Here is a 16,233-nt window from a genome sequence, read left to right as displayed (position 1 = left end):
TTTTGATTAATCAAAAATATTTAATCTTTTCCAGCGTCAGACGATGAAACCTCTGGTTTTCATCTTTAACATAATACAGCTGACCACGGGGCAGAAATCACAGAAACCTTCATTTTACTCTATTTTTATTGATTAATTTGATCTCATCTAATTAAAAAGATCTTAGAATCTAACTGGTTTTAGTCCTATCCTACTTAAATAAAAGCTAAGCTGATATTTGAATCAAATTTTCACATAAATATTTTATAGCTGTATTGATTGTCTCTAAATATTTATCCTGATCCTGAACCAACTTGGCTTTAAGAAAAATGATCGATGTTGTTTTCCGTTTTTTTCATATAAGTGGCCATCAGGATAAGACTGGCTGGCAGCCGTCAGTTCAACACTCTGTATTAAATAGATTATTTTTAACTCGTATGTACAGTACAGTGATGCGTTTCACTTTTCTCTTGACTCAATAATTATTTCACTCTGAAATATGCAGCTCATAAAGTACAGCTCAGTCGTCCATACAAAAAAAAAATCTTAAAAACCCGAATAAAAAGTGCCACCTCAGCAGTTCTCACAGGTTGTAGCAACTGTCAACTAACTGATACAGTTCTTTCATATTCACATCACATCAAGGTTTGGACAGTGGGAAACGATTCGGTGACAAAGTGACCAAAACAAAAAAAAACCCTGATGAGACTCTACAGAAAATGTTAATTCCATCCAGCTTAATTTGACGGTCCACAGACATCAATTAAAGCAGGAGGAGGACGGATAATCTGGAATATGATGATGTCACGGAGGCAGCAGCGGCGCTCTGCTGGAGCCTCGCGGTGGTCTGACGGTAGAAACTGTGTTTGTTGGCGGTGGCTCACGTAAGTCTCAGGTTGGAGGACGACGCTAACAGCCTTGCTCATTTTCCTCCAGGCTGGAGCAGGAAGAGTGATGGTTGCTCACGGAGCCGTCCGGAGACATGGCCGACAGCAAAGGGTCACTCGGGGAGAGCGGCGACAGGCTGCTGTCCCTCACCAGTTCCTTTAGCTTACAGTTCCTGGAGTTCTCGAACGCACCGTGATCCCCAGAGTCCGAGTGAATCCGGTCAAAGGTGATGGTGCCGTTGTTGAGGTCCAGGGTCGTGGGAGGAGACATGTCCGGCGTGGAGTTGTGCTGGTAGAGATCGGCCGGGCAGTCGCCGAGCACGGACTCCTGCTTGATGGCTCGTGCCATCAGGTCGGATGTGCAGACAGACATGGATGCCACGGAAAGGCCATGAGCACGGGCCTGGATCTCCAGCTCCTTCAGGAGTGGAAGAACAACATATATCAGCATATAATACGTGTAAACAGTGATGGGCCCCTCATCAGGACCTCATGCTGCCTCTGCGTTCTGTGTGAAGGTCCTCAAGGAGCAGCATTAATGACATCACGGCCAGGAATCAGCCCACTGACCTGGATACGGAGCAGCAAATGGCGGTTAGCGTGCTCCAGCTTCCTCTGCCTGCACTCCAGCTCCTTGACTCTCTGCTGCTCCCGCTGCAGCATTCGGATGTAGTCCACCGAGGCCTTCAGAATGGTCCCCTTATTCCAGCGCATGTCTCTGAGGTAGGCAGAAGACAACGGTCCACAGTCAGAGTCAGCCGACCCTCTGACCAGCTGACTGCGAGAGCAAAGGATTCTTTATGGTCTTTAAAGGCCTTGAAGCATAATTGCCATAAGGCCACGTCAAGAGATTGATGAACAGGCAGAGAGGGAAATGTACAGCATTCAACCACAGACCAGGACTGGAAAAAACCCTCGACTCACGGGTCGTTGGATTTGGGGATGAGGGTCCCCAGCTCCTTGATGCGATCGTTGATGTTGAATCTCCGTCTGCGTTCAACTGAAAGAGCGGCAGGAGTTAGAGCGGAAAAGCCCCGTTGCAGATGATTCTTCACACACAGAGACCGTTCGAGTAGATGGATGGCGTGTTGATATCTCCAACTATTAGCACTCACTTAAGTTGTGGTTGTCTTTCTTCTGGCGCTCTTTAGCCAGAGCGCGCACCTCAGCCTCTGGGGACGAGAGCAACAGAAATGTCATGAATTGTAGTGGTTAATTACTGCGTCGTGATAACATACCTGATGTTATACACAGGTTTTGAAAATCAGCCTAAATAATCGCAGCCGGTCACAAAAGCAGTGATTCGCTCTGTGAGTCGACTATAAAGTTCCAATCATGTCATTTAGCCCCTTGGTGGCTTTACTTTTACATTGTGTGCCATCTAGACAAACACAAACTGCATCAGGCTGAAAACGGTGGGTGAAAACAGCTTGAAAACATCATGTTTGACATCATTTGACTCGGTTTCGCTTTGCTTACCTACTGGAAAGCCTTCTGGCCTTTGATAGTTTTCATACTGGCCACAGGGTCCAGGATTGTCCAGCACTTGCTTCATGTCAGGAGCTGGAGTAATTATCAGTTCAATTTGTGAATCTCCAAATAGCACACAATAGCAACACGGGCCGGGAGTCGACCACAACAGTGCAGTGGAAAACGTCGGGGGGGGGCGGTTTGAGCAGTTAAAAAGGTGAACTGAGGCGCGACAAACGACTGTAAAATCCTCAACGAATGAATCAACCCCAGCACCACCAAACCAGTAAGAACCCAGTAAACCAACATTCAGGAGAAGCATGCAGCCTTGAGGGTGAGGTGACGTTCAGGGCTCACCTGTGTACTCCCTCTTGATGTTGGGGGGGCAGGAGCTGCTGATGCCGAGGCCAGGGAGCGGAAATCCTTGGTTTCCGTACATATCGAGAAGGTTACCGGACACAGGGAGCTAGGGAGTATTTAAACATCCCAGTCAACACAAGGACCTACGGTGCAGACTGAGGAGCACAGGTGAGGCATTTACCGTGTTGTTCATCTGGAGCCCCGGGTCCATGAGCCCCAGAACGTCCTCGCTGTAGCTCGACTCCAAGCCGATGATGTCATCAATCACGTCATCCATCTGCAGAGATCAAAGCTGCAGGTGAGCTTTGTTCCTCCTGGAACCTCGACTTCACAATCACACAAGCACTGACCTCTTTCTCACAGTTGGAGTTGAGGGTGAGCAGAGCTTTGGGACTGCTGGGGGCGCTGCTGCCGGGCCCGGGGGGCATGCCGTGCTCAGGGGGCTGGCTGGGGCATTGGCTCGCAGTTTTACCGCCCAGGCTGGTGGACAAGTACTGCCGGACGTGCTGCCTTTGAGCCTGCTGGATGTGGTACTTGGATGGAGTTTCCAGGTGAGGCTGCACCTACAGGAGCAGAACTTCAGCATTACATCACTGCTGCATCTGGAAACATCTAGAGGATCTGGATTTAGGCACATTTCCCCAGATAGTGGGGCAATAATGGTCCTATTTATAGTCCTAATGGTTTTAAACCTGGTTAAACCAGCCTTCATTCAGCCGATTCAGCAAATGTTGAAGCTTAATGTCCACAAATCACTAAATAACCTTCATCCTTCTGTGAAATAGACGAGAAAAAACGTTTTGACTGGAGGAGAGGACATGAAATCAAGAACTAGTTCAACCCATTATTGGAGAAGGATCCATGATGAACGCTTCTGTATTAATGAGTCCCTTCAGTTATTGTCTAATTCTGAGGCAACTACTGGACACATCAAACCTCTGTTGATAAGAGAACCTGCAGCAGTAAAAGAAGTCTTTCCTTTTAGATCACTGTTGGACAGATGTGCGCGTTAGGTTTCCCCTGATTGAGGATATTGTTTTCCAGATGCCAGGAGAAAAGTTCATTTTTGGACCATGTGTGCTCAGAATCAACCATCAACCCTCGAATATTAAATAAGTTAGCTCCGTCCCCAAACCTCAGTTTAGTTTATAGAACGCAGCAAAAGCCAATAAAGAAAGACCCTCTCACCTGATAGTGGCTGTATTCAAGCATCTCCAACATGTTATTTAAGGCGTCAGCGATCAAAAATAAGCTTGATATTGTTATAATCCCTTGATCATGTTATCCTAAAGGACAGGCGGTGAGCTAGTATGTGCACTCGCCGGTCCTGCTTAATTTATCCACAGCTTGAAGCTCATTAGTTATGCAAGTTAAGAACTGGAGGAGGACACTAAGAACATGGAGGAGGACACTAAGAACATCCACCTATTGCTGTGTTGTTCCACTTTAACTATGTATTTATGTCTTTATAGAGACCATTTGACGTCACCACCTCCAGATCACAAAGAAGTCTTTCTACTGTGTGGACAGTAGTCTGCAGAGCTAAGCTCGCTTTAGGCCATCTAGCATTTAGTTCTGCTCATCTTGCATAAAACATTATTTGTTCTGAGCTTCAATAAGACAATTGACACCCTGTTTCAGGACGAGCCAGCCATATGAAATCCAAACATATTGTCCATTTTCAGCTCTTTACAGTTCTTTCTCTCTTTTTTAATGGGAACTGAGAAGGCGAATCAACCTCTTCAATCGGCTCCGACGCCGCCGTTTGCAGGGTCACAAAGGGGACGCCGTCGTTTTGGCAGCTGCTTGAGCGATGTTAACCATCCAACGCAGCTCTGGTTAAGTCATCGCTTTATTTTAGCCACCGAAAAAGGAGCAGGCGCCCCGGAAAGCGGTCTAATGTGCTGCGTCACTGTGAGCCGAGTGTGACGCCAGCAAAAATGTGAGTGGAGCCGTTGAGCGGCGTCAGACAGGAAGTGCTGGTGGTGGCGTGCGCGTTACAGAAAATCGGTCATTGGCTGCAGTGTTTGATTTCCTCTTCATTTTACAGAGAAAACTTTTGCTTCTTTACTGTACAATCACAGTCTTCACTAAATCAATGCTCGGCCTGATTTGAGATTTACGGCATCACAACGTGCACGTAAAGTTCCCACTTCCTCCTGACACGGTGCTTCTGTTGCTCTGCCGTCTCCTTACAAACAGGTTTTGGCCTCATGCAAACACTGTTTCTCTGGCAGCGTTGCTATGGGAACCAGCTGCACCGAAGTGGCGCTAATCAGTGACCAAAAACTGCTTAATCCTCTTAAGGTCTTGAAACATGAAGTAACTAGTTTCCAAACAGCCGACGCTTGAAAAATGGCCTTTATGGGGCAGGAAAATCCAGTTTGATTTCTTTTTTTTTTAACATTTTTAAGTTTTACAAACTTTGACCAGATGGTTTTTTTAAACGGAGAGAAAAGGGAGACAGCAGACCATGTTCTCCAGCTCCACTTCTACAAATGCCCGTTTTTGGATAGGTGGGGTATTTCTGTGTGTTGCTGCTGCTGAATAAGCTCACATACTGTCTGTCCTGTGTGATCAGACGCTTCCGGCCCCTTTGCTTTGGAACGCTGGTCTTTCCTCAGGCTTCGTGTTCAGATCCCCCAGAAGCGACACCGACCCTCATTGGTTCTACCGTAGGTCCTCTCAGCTCTGCAGCTGACCAATTCATCCTGTGTGTGATGGAGTTTCCATCATTTATGGTCTTAGATTCCTAACCACTGATCGGGGGGGGGCGGTGCTCGTACACCTACACACTCACAGCAAAGGCCATGAGTTAATAAAACACTGAGGGGAGAAACTGGGGGGGAAAAACTGAATTCTGCTTTAATGGCTCAACTCCAGACAGACACATTCAGAGTCTCCACCTACAACTGTATCTTGATCTGTACGTAACTGTACGTTCATCTCGGTTAATTATTTACTCCCCCACAGCCAACACTTGCTACTTTAAAAAGTGTGAATAATGCACTTAAAATCGATGCCACGCTGAATTCTTTCCACTTTGCTCTGTCACATACGGTCGAGCGCGTCGTCTCTGTGCTCGGGATGATGTGCAACCAGTCCTTTAATTACACAAGAAGAAAAAGGTTTCGCTTGTGAAAACAGCCACCAGTGAAACAGTGCACGTATTATCCACCTCCTCACGTGTACTGAACCACTACAGTCGTGCAGCTTGTTGATTCAGATAGGCATCAGCTGCACCTCACGTACTGCTGCAGGAGGGCACCGCATCAGGCTTTGGTCTAAACTATTAGAAATGTATGAAGGGCTCAAGAGGTGAACACAAACATGGAGGAAGTGTCCTCTGGTTACCCGTAGCCTTCACCAACTAAACAGAGCGGGCTTTATGCTCAGAGTGGAGTGTTTCTTTGTTTGCCCTCTGCTGTGTGGCCTTTTTCTTTCCAGCCAAACCTTTGGGTTGAGAATCAGCCATTAACAAGGGATGCATTTCATTTATCTGCTCAGACAGACTCTGACTTTATTTAAGCAGCACGAGACAGAGGATTATTACCTTCTGAAGGGCAGCACATGGCTCGGCGTTTGAGACTCGTGCCCCGAGGACGCTGCGATTTCCAGAGAAAACCGTCACTCTTTGACCCCTGACTAAAAACACAGCCATTCACATCCGGCAACAGTTTGGTTTCTCGGATCCTTGACAACCACTGGCGCTTGAGGGCTCGATTGTTAAAAGAGCAAGCTTTAGCATTCAGTGTGACGGAGTTTGAGGGGACGGATCCACCGAGAACGGAACGATGATTCTTCAAATGTGACGGTGTGGGCAGTCGCTCTGTTGCCAGCTTATAAATCTTACAGAGCCGCACCAGGCTTCTGACTGAACCAGTCGATGCACGTGGGCCACTGCAGAGTCCCGACGCTCAACATGGGCAACGCAAATGTTTGTCTGTGCAGTATTTGTGCTACTAACGGAACAGAAAATCCAATATCTCATCTCATCGCGTGTTTCTGAGCGACAGGCGCACAACAGGAACCGAAACACATCCGGGGAGACTTCAAGCAGATTTCCATGAAAAAGAAGAAGAATTGTACCAAAAAAAATCTAGATTTAACAGGATGTGGTCAACAATGGTGACTGGGAAGATGAAAGTACGATAGAGCTCAGCAATGGTGACCACATCCCATTAAATCCTACACCAGAATAGGCATAATAAAAACGGCACTATTTCAATGACAAACGCCACTGGCATCATTCTGAATGTTTTTGAATTTATTTTTTTTAATTGCGAACAAAAAAAAAAAGAAAATGTTTGATTTTCTCTGAGTAAAATGCCACAACTGTGCACTCAGTGAGTAAAACAAAAGAGTCCTTGTCCTTAAAATAGGATTCAACCAGCACAGTGCCAGAATATCCCACCCAGTGTTTAGTGTTTTTCCAACGCTTTTTTTTAACTATTTGACTTGAAGAGTATTCTATTCAAGATTTTAATGTGAGCTGTCTGTTGTGGAATGGGGGCCATCAAAACAAGCTAACTATTTTCCTAATAAAAGGATTCTTATCTTGAGTTACAGCTCTTAGATGTGAGACAAATGCTCAGAAAACACTCATCGTTCAGCAGCTCCAGACTTCAGCCGTCAAAGTGATGCCGTTTTTTTTTTTTTTGGAACACGTGCATTCATTTAAACAAAGGAAATGCACAGAATTAGACGCTGTCCCAGCCTATGTTGGCCCACTCGATGGGCTTCAGCGCAAGAAAAGCAAAACGGGAGCAACAAATGAGCGTTTAATGATTTAGAAACACTACAGGAAAGAGATTTAGTTTTACCAAACCACCGTGAGCTTGAAGAAGCAACTCAAGGCTACACATGTGCTGCCCACAACATCTGGATAGCATCTGTATCCAACTTTCTATTCGCACAACAAAGACAAGAGACAACAAAGACACAACATGGCCACCATCAGCCAGAAGAGCCAAGGCCCAGAGGAACCAAGGCCCAGAGGAACCAAGGCCCAGAGGAACCAAGGTCCAGAGGAACCGAAGCCCAGAGGAACCGAAGCCCAGAGGAACCAAGGCCCAGAGGAACCAAGGTCCAGAGGAACCAAGGTCCAGAGGAACCAAGGCCCAGAGGAACCAAGGCCCAGGCTGCACAGGAATGCTCCAGGACAAGACCAGGTCTATGGCAAAGTCTATGGAACAGCTGTATTTGGCATTTGGACTCGAGCTAAAATCTGGCAAGACTTTATTTGTGTGTGTGTGTGTGTGTGTGTGTGTGTGTGTGGCATTGAGAGGCATGTGATCTGACTCTTAAACAAAAGACAGGCCTAAGAAGAGTCGTGACTTTTAAATATCATCTATTCCAAATCTGTGCAGACTTTTTCAGTTTACCGTGACCTTTTCCTCAAACTCCAGGCACATTGAGCTGAATAATGCTGCATCTTTGTGCTCTTTTATGTGAGGTTTCAAACTCCTCTGAGAGAATTGATTGTTACACTCAGCAGCATGTCCAGTACTCTGTTTTTGTTTTTCAGTTTCCAGGAAAAGTTTGTTCAAGTGAATACTAATAGTGAATACTTCACGTCTAACATGCGTCAGTGTAGATATTTGTATTAATGGTGTATATTTGTGTTCCTTTCATTACTTCTTATTTAATAATAAGCCTGGTCCTGCTGAAGGTTTCTCCCAGTTAAAAGATTTTTTTTGTTGCCTTTGCTGCTTCAGGGGCATGAAAAAGTCTTGAAGACCGTCTTGATTGTGACTGTTTAATGGAATAGATTAAACATTGTAACGAGTTGTGATTCATACGCATAAAAACTCTCTCGACTTCTCTCTGTTACGTCCCCAAACACGCAAGTGCATGTTCTTTAATTCACTGACAGAACAATGTGTAGCATTGTTGGGAGAGGATGTCGCATTCTTGCTAATGTAACCCTGCAGCCACAGGGTAAACTGAAGAGAAGCGACTCTTTGTCTCAGACTCCCCCATCATAAAAACCCTCTGCTGTATTGTAGCCGCTATCTGCTACACGACGGCTCAGCTGGGGAAGCAAAATCTACTTCCTGGAGGCAACGCCGGAACTCATGGATTAGTTCAAGTCAAAATTTATCTTATTATCGCTGCTTGTCTCACGTGTTGTCAAACAACCCAATTTTAAGTCTTTAAATTCCTCCTGTTGTTCCACCATCGTCTCTGCCTCACCCATTTTGGCAATTAGTTATTATTAACAGCAAAAGATCCCTGTAATTTCAATGATCTCAGCATTGTTCTTGTGAATAGTGTGTGTAATGTGACACTGAAAGGCCCGTTCCTGTTGAGCCCTTTAATGAATGGGGAACTTTCATGATGTTAGCTTTGATTGTTACAGCAAACAGGCAGATTGAAATCTGCTAATGTTAGAACGTCTTCCTGCACTACTGTAGTTGAAGCATTTACAACATCACCAAGCCTGTAGGTCACAAACTCACCAAGCATCAGATGTAAATATGATTTCAATATGATGTAAATATCATGTAAACATGATGTAAACAGGTCTAAATCCTCTGTTTTATTCATTAATACTCCCACCACTTGCTGTCCTTCACTGGCCTGGAGGATCTCCTCTAACCTCACCTGAAACACATCAGCATCATAAGCTACTGGGGCTCCTCACAACACCTAAAACGATGTAAAATGACACCTTTACAAACATTTAGGAATTTCACTCGTTCATGGTGCAATTAGGCTTAAATAGCAGCAGCTTCCTGAATCACTTCTAAAGGAGTACAAGCATTTAATAGGTTGCATTTGATGATGGAGCAGAGTGTTGTCTGAATATTTAAACATGTCCCATCAAACGTTCAGCAACATTACAGCCCGACGATATTCTGTTCATGTTTCATTGTTAACGTTCCTGATGACGAGGCTGAAGGAAGAGTGACAACAAACTCCAAATACACAAAATACTAAGACCACACACACACACATAAAGGCATGTTTTTGTACTGTGTACATGTTTGTGTGTGTGTGTGTGTGTGTGTCACCAAAAATTTTAAATGAGTGACAAATCATCTCACATTCTAGGAAAAACAACAAAAGAGGGCTCTGTGTGTGTGTGTGTGTGTGTGTGTGTGTGTGTGTGTGTGTGTGTGTGTGTGTGTGTGTGTGTGTGTGTGTGTGTGTGTGCGTGCAAAAGCAAACCTGTAGGCAGTAACTCACTACCAATACTATTAATAAACATGTTGAGATGCCCTCAGATTAAAGGTGCAGTTGAGGACCTGACCTAACTAGCCTCTTACACTAACTAGCCTCTTACACTAACTAACCTTTTACACTAACTAGCCTCTTATACTAACTAGCCTTTTACACTAACTAGCCTCTTACACTAACTAGCCTCTTACACTAACTAGCCTTTTACACTAACTAGCCTTCTACGTAAACACACAGAGCACTAAACAGTCCATTTCACAGCCGTACACATGATGTACAAACACTCCTTTGTGAGTGCGGTCCATGAGAAATGTGTCCACGCATGCAACTCTCCATCGTCACTGAGGTATATTTTGTAATAAAATCCCATCATCACTGCTGTAATGGGGCCATTTTATCATCCTTAGTTAATTCATTTACTTTTTTAAAACCACTGTGACCGTGTAGGTATTTAATTATGATTGGGATCATTATGTGGTTGGTCCTTTAATTTTCCCGAGTGTGTTCAGTCATGAGATTTTATTAGGAAACATAAATTCCATCCTCACAAACATGTGGGCGGTGAGAGGTCGCTGGTTCCATCCCAGACGTGCCGCTGTGTCCTTGAGCAGGACACTGAAGCCCAAAATTGCATCTTTGCTGTGAGAATGTACGGGAATCTGTCAAAGGTTAAACGGGTGGAAGCACACTCGCGCTTTAAGACTAAAAACATGAATAATTCAGTTCAGCATTTCAATTCTACGTTTAAAAATGTGGGTTTCCATCCTCAAGAATTCCCAGAATCCAATGCGTTGGCTTGGTTCTGCCAAGAATTTACTCTCATTTCCCTTAATGCTCTATTCTCACTTAAGTGCCTTGAGACTGCATTTGTCATAATTGGGTTTCTTGTTTAATAATCCCCTAATTAAGGCTCTCTTCTGCCTTAGCTGAGCTTTAGTTTTACTTTCATGATCTTGTGTTGGTTATCTCTGACTGGAAGGATGGAAGATGCTGCACAAAGCTTTAGATATTCTATATAAAAGGTTTCTCTGCATCGATAAAAGAGAGAGCGAGAGAGGAAAGACAGAGAGAGAGACATAGAGATAGACAGAGAGAGGGAGGGGAGAGAGACATAGAGAAAGAGACGGGAGAGAGAGAGAGCGAAAGATGCCAAACAAACGTGCATTGAAAAGCTTCCATCAGCAAACGACACTAAAGCAACATCACTTTTCTGCCGTGCACACGGACGCAGGACCATGTGAGCGAGTCTCTCTGCCATGTTTCACTGTCAGGAACTCGTTTCTCCTCTGTGGTGACGTGAAACGCTGCGTTGGAACATCATTAGCTTACTGTATCCCGTGCGCTCAGACTGCTTCCAGCAAGTAAACGGGTTGGACGATGTCCTTCATACCTCTCTTGTAGAACATATTGGATTTATCAGTGTCACATGCATGTCTGTAATAACTGATGTGAGAAATGTGTGATTTATTGATGCCCAGAGCCACAGAAACCAGAGCAGAGAACGATGGGAGGACAAAGTTAGGAGCTGCTTCCTGTTTTTTATCATCCTTCTAATGCATCGGTGGCTTCCTCAGATTGAAGGAACATTCCAAAAACACCTTTCTCGCCTTGTTATTGCTGCATTTGAGGGTCCTTTGTTCACACTAACAATAGTCTGAATGAAAATGTGTCAGTCTGCTGGAGCAAATAGGATTAAACATGTTAAATGCCGACTGTCTGGAAGCAGGAATTCTGCCATGAGATAATCCTCCTCAGCAGCTCACACAAACGTGAGAAATCCTCAGGTCCATCACAAACTGACGGGCAGAACATGGCGAACAGGTGTCGGTACCGATGTGTCTGCTCATGGACTGACCTCGACAACCTCCATGGAAGGTTGGCTCACCGCCGGCTGTTTATGGGGTGTGACATGGTCGCTGGACGTGGCGCCGTGCAGAAGGTCCCTGCTCCTCCTCTTACGTTCCTCCCTGTTGTCTCGACCCCGTGACGGACCGGCGGCGGCTGCTCTCGGAGCCGAACCTTCCACCTCGGAGCCGGGAGGGGCCGGGAACTCTGCGTGAACTCGTAGAGGCCAGGCAGACTTTGGGGAGCGCTGAGGGCCAGAACCCACCCAAACGTAAAGAGAGAAGAGTTGAACAGGTCAGGCTGAATCAGACGCTGGTCGGTAAAAGAGTTAATAGCATTTCCCCGGGAGTGAGCAGCGAGTTGAGGTGGATTACAATATGACGACTGAGCGAGAGGGAAGCCAGAGATTCTTTTACCAAGAATAGGTCATTGTTCTTTAAATGAGACTTAAGATCCATGTTGTTAAAGAAGGGCTGGACACCAGCCAATAGCAACCAGTTATTTTACCTTTTTTCTTGGGGAAACGGTTCCTAAGTTGGTTAATGGACAACAAAGTGGTTCTGAAATCAGCCCATTTGTGGATCAAAACTGTTCCCAACTGTCCCGGGGTAAACAGGAGCATCATTTAGCTCACTCGGTTCTTTCCCTAGACTTTAAATAATGGATCTATTCTGAGTTCAGAGGTTGTGAGTTTGAGGTCGATCCCTGGGGGGAGAACCAATCACCTCGCAGCTCACGTGAGAGTCCGCAGAATGAGAACGGTGCCTGTCTGTCCACTGCAGCCTTTCACATACCTGAACATCCCAGCGGCGGCGAGCACGCTGTCAGGACGAAGCATTCTTCAGGAAAAGGATCCTTTTGATAGCACCACCTCAGATCCAAGCAGGCTGCGCCATAATCGCTCTAATTAGGCGCGCACGTCAGAGCCAATGCCGGCCTGCAACTGCTGCAGCATCACGAAAGGCGAGAAAGAAAAACTGTTTCACCCAAAATACAGAGTTGGGAGAGATCCCACGGGATCCCAGAGGGGGAAGTGGCTGATCGAAGTGATCTGAGACAGAAGCCTTTAGAGCTTCCTGTGATATCCAGATGTGGAGGTGAGTGTGGCTGCAGATGAAACGCACGTTTCACTGATGCAACGGTCATAAAAGGAAAGCACACACACACACACACACACACACACACACCACACACACACACACACACACAATGGTTTATTTCCTGAGAATTGCACCTTGAATCACATATCTCATAATCATATAATCATATATAATCATAGACATCTTAATCGATCGTCACTAACAGGCACAAGTCTCCACAACCTCAGAACCAGATTTAATGACCTAAATGCCTCCCGGCCCAAAATGCAAATAAATCCGAACCCATATTTGTAAGATTTGTCATCAAAGCCCAAACGCGTTACGTAAAATGTCATCTTTGTTTGAAGGGAAATGCTGATTTTTCCACGTAAGGGGCTTGTGGTATTTCTAAACACCACACAAATCCAATCCTCCATAGTCGGTCTGTAGCTGCGACCACGGAAAGTGATTTGCATGCATGTGTGTGTCTGACACACAGCAGCATGTGTTGCTCGGTGCTAATACCAGGCTACGTTACAAATCGGCACGCAGGCTCAGGGTACGTTTACATGGCCTGAGAACCCAGGGAGCATCTTCAGACCTTCCAGCTCAAACAAAGCAACAACAAAGACATTTTGACAGCATCGAGGCGTTTTCTTACCTCTTTATTTTCACGTTAAGCCTGTAAACCAAAAGCCCCCACTTACTGCTGCTGTTTGGAGAACTGGGTACTTTTAAAGCGCCCGGCTTTGCTTCCTGTTGTGACTCAATCGTGTCTCACTTATGAGCCGTGGTGTCTCCGGGATGCGGCGTTGGCAGTGGTTGGCTGGACGTAATCTTTTAGGGAAGGAAAATCGCTTGTTCCGTTGTTTTGCAACTGATGCCGTTATGTAGCACGATATCAATTTGCGGGACGAAGAGGGGGTGGGTTGTATAATCCTTTAGGTAAGAGAGGATTAATGAGCTTAATTCTCTTCCTATGAAGCCATGGAACCATCTAAACTCTCCTTGTACCTTTTTTTTGTTTGTCCCGCTGTTCGGCTGTCATGTGGTCGCTTACACAGCTGATGTTGCTCCAGGACGGAGTCAGAGGTCACCGACACGCGTCAGGGCCAAACACTTTACGGCTATTTCGGCCGCTGCGTGAACACACAAACAACCCATGTTCGAATAATACGAAAGCAAAATAATCAGGTTGGCTTTTGTGCCGTCCAGCCTCAGTGACCAGTGAAAAAAGGAAGTACTGGTGGTGATTCAGTGGTTTCCATGCTGTGGCCAGTTCTAAAACTGGCTGTGTTTCATCACCTTCCTCCAGTTGCTAGAGCGGGACGTCTGAGTGTCGCTATATTTTCAGCCTGTTTGTTGTTGGTGTAACTGGGCCTTACTGGGCGGCTGCTGTCTCCTCACTGGGGGCCAGTTCAGAGCAGCTCGGCCACTTTCCTCCCCCCCTCCAGCGAGCCTGACGCCTCCACAAACACCACTGAATGTGTGACAATCGCATCACGTGGGAACTAATTATAGAGCTATTTAACCATTCAAGTAAAAAAAAAGAGAAAAAGCAGTTTGACATTTTCGTCTTATTCAGTATTGAGAAACAGACTTTTCTATGGTTTTAATATGGTAGAATTCGATTTTAAAACCCTGATTAGGGACACATGGTACTTATCGTTCTGAGTTACTGACTGATGATGAAAATATTTTAGTAATCTTAATTTAGTAGAAATGTTTTTGCTGATTTTTTTTATAGATGTATTTTATTTAATGAGACTACAAATGCCAGCACTTTGTAATGCTAAAATAACATTAAGCAAAGGCTTAAAGTTGCAGGGGAGTAAAATACTGTAGGACTAATTGTTTAAAAAAAGTGTTCCTTCAACACCGTCACTCCCTCTATTTCAATTCACTCTCTGCATCCACAGAAGTCATGTTATTAGCCTTTATTCTTCTAAATATTATTGGTTTTCAGCTGTTTTCTCATCTTAAAAAAAAGAAAGCTGCATGCTACAATTATAATAACTTGTGCCTGACGTCAATGAGAAAGACGGACGTCACATACGTCTTTAGATTCACTCTTTTATGGAGGAAAAGGGGAAATCCAGCATCGCTTTGTGTCAACAAATAACGTGATTTTTTTCCTGTAATTATATATGCTTTTAATGCAGTTAGTGTGACGGCTTTATAGCTGCAGAAACACGTATGAGTGTTTTATTTGAGAGATGATGCTGATGAAACACGTCAACAACAGTTTCTACAGCAGTCACGTTTTAATGCGAGTGCACTTCCACAAGCGCGCGTTAGAGGGCGACAAAGACAAATATACGACAACTATCTTATTTATTTTCTTTTATTAAATTATTCTAATTCAGTTCTAATTTTAATCATGATTTTAAGAGTGTCGTTTGTTTTTTGGGCTAATTATGTGGGTTTTATATCTTACTGTTTGGAAAGTAATACATTTTAAAGAGTTGACTTCCCAGAAATTCCATATATGTGTACAATTTTCACAGACTACATGCAGAGTATATGTACACAGAAGCCATTTGAGGATTCTGAACTTTGGGTAGCATCGCCTTTGTAAGACAAAAGAAAATGGGCACCAATCTTCACGCATGACCGGGCTTGAAAAGTCAGGAATTACTCCATGAAATTATTAATCAGTTAGTTGTCCGTGTAACCCAACTTCAGGAATCATAACTTTATACATAAATGCACAAACATTCTAAATTTTAGTATAAACCATGCTATTAAGTTGTGAGTCTAAAGACAAAAGTGAGCTAAGAAGCAGTATTTCCAGTCAAGCTGTTGCGTAAGAAGGCCAGGGGCGCCTATCAGTGACGCGTGACGCTTTCCCTTTGGCATCATCAATACAATCAAGACCAAAACAGTGCTGCCATTTACGTTTAAGTGACTGTGAGCAAATCCATAAGATTGCCAGAAAAGTGACGCTTAGTGTTTAATTGAATGTTGAAAAGCTGGAAGTTTTTTAGTGTGTGACCTCCCACTCAGCCCTGACGACAGCGAAGCCAAATAACACTTAAATAACCCAGGACTGAATGGGTCAGTGAGGAAAAGATGAACGGTTTTATTGGTGCATGTAATAATATCAGCATATTAAATATGTTTGTATTGTGAAGTTTTATTAAATAGCCTTTTACTACAGTACTACAGTACTTGTTGTAGCAGTGAGATTGATGAGGTTGTGTTGGGATCATAGTTCTTCTTCCACTTCATTTTTACCATAATATGAGACAAGATGGGGGAGGAGAGAAATACATAAAGAAGAGGTTTAATTCATATGCAATGACCTGGAAAACACTATAGATAGACTCAAACTCTAAAGAATGGTGAAGACTGGTGGCACACTGACAACAGCACAACAGCTGACCTGTTTAGACGTCAGATGGACGACATGGGGGGGGGGGGGGGGGGGG

At 44.6% G+C, this 16,233-nt stretch overlaps 1 protein-coding gene across 3 annotated transcripts; it reads right to left on the bottom strand.

Moving 5' to 3' along the window:
• On the bottom strand, positions 1-13,858 carry mitfa (melanocyte inducing transcription factor a). Of its 3 annotated transcripts, none has more exons than XM_057030868.1 (11): positions 13,464-13,858; positions 12,518-12,853; positions 11,734-11,970; positions 3,047-3,259; positions 2,878-2,973; positions 2,694-2,802; positions 2,346-2,429; positions 1,982-2,038; positions 1,791-1,866; positions 1,437-1,584; positions 1-1,284 (listed from the first exon to the last, which is right to left on the bottom strand). In XM_057030868.1, exons 3-11 carry the CDS (start codon positions 11,746-11,748, stop codon positions 889-891), a joined length of 1,194 nt encoding a protein of 397 aa, XP_056886848.1. In that variant the 5' UTR covers positions 11,749-11,970; positions 12,518-12,853; positions 13,464-13,858; the 3' UTR covers positions 1-888. The 3 variants fall into 3 exon arrangements, with proteins under 3 accessions (XP_056886848.1, XP_056886849.1, XP_056886847.1); XM_057030869.1 differs by having other exon boundaries at positions 12,518-12,666; XM_057030867.1 differs by lacking the exons at positions 11,734-11,970; positions 12,518-12,853; positions 13,464-13,858 and adding an exon at positions 3,885-4,700.
• Positions 13,859-16,233: the final 2,375 nt, after the last annotated feature.

The sequence above is a fragment of the Takifugu flavidus genome, chromosome 4 (assembly GCF_003711565.1).
Source record: "Takifugu flavidus isolate HTHZ2018 chromosome 4, ASM371156v2, whole genome shotgun sequence".
Taxonomy (NCBI): Eukaryota; Metazoa; Chordata; class Actinopteri; order Tetraodontiformes; family Tetraodontidae; genus Takifugu; species Takifugu flavidus.
The sequence above is the reverse complement of the archived record's forward strand: the minus strand, read 5'-3'. Positions and strand labels throughout refer to the sequence as shown.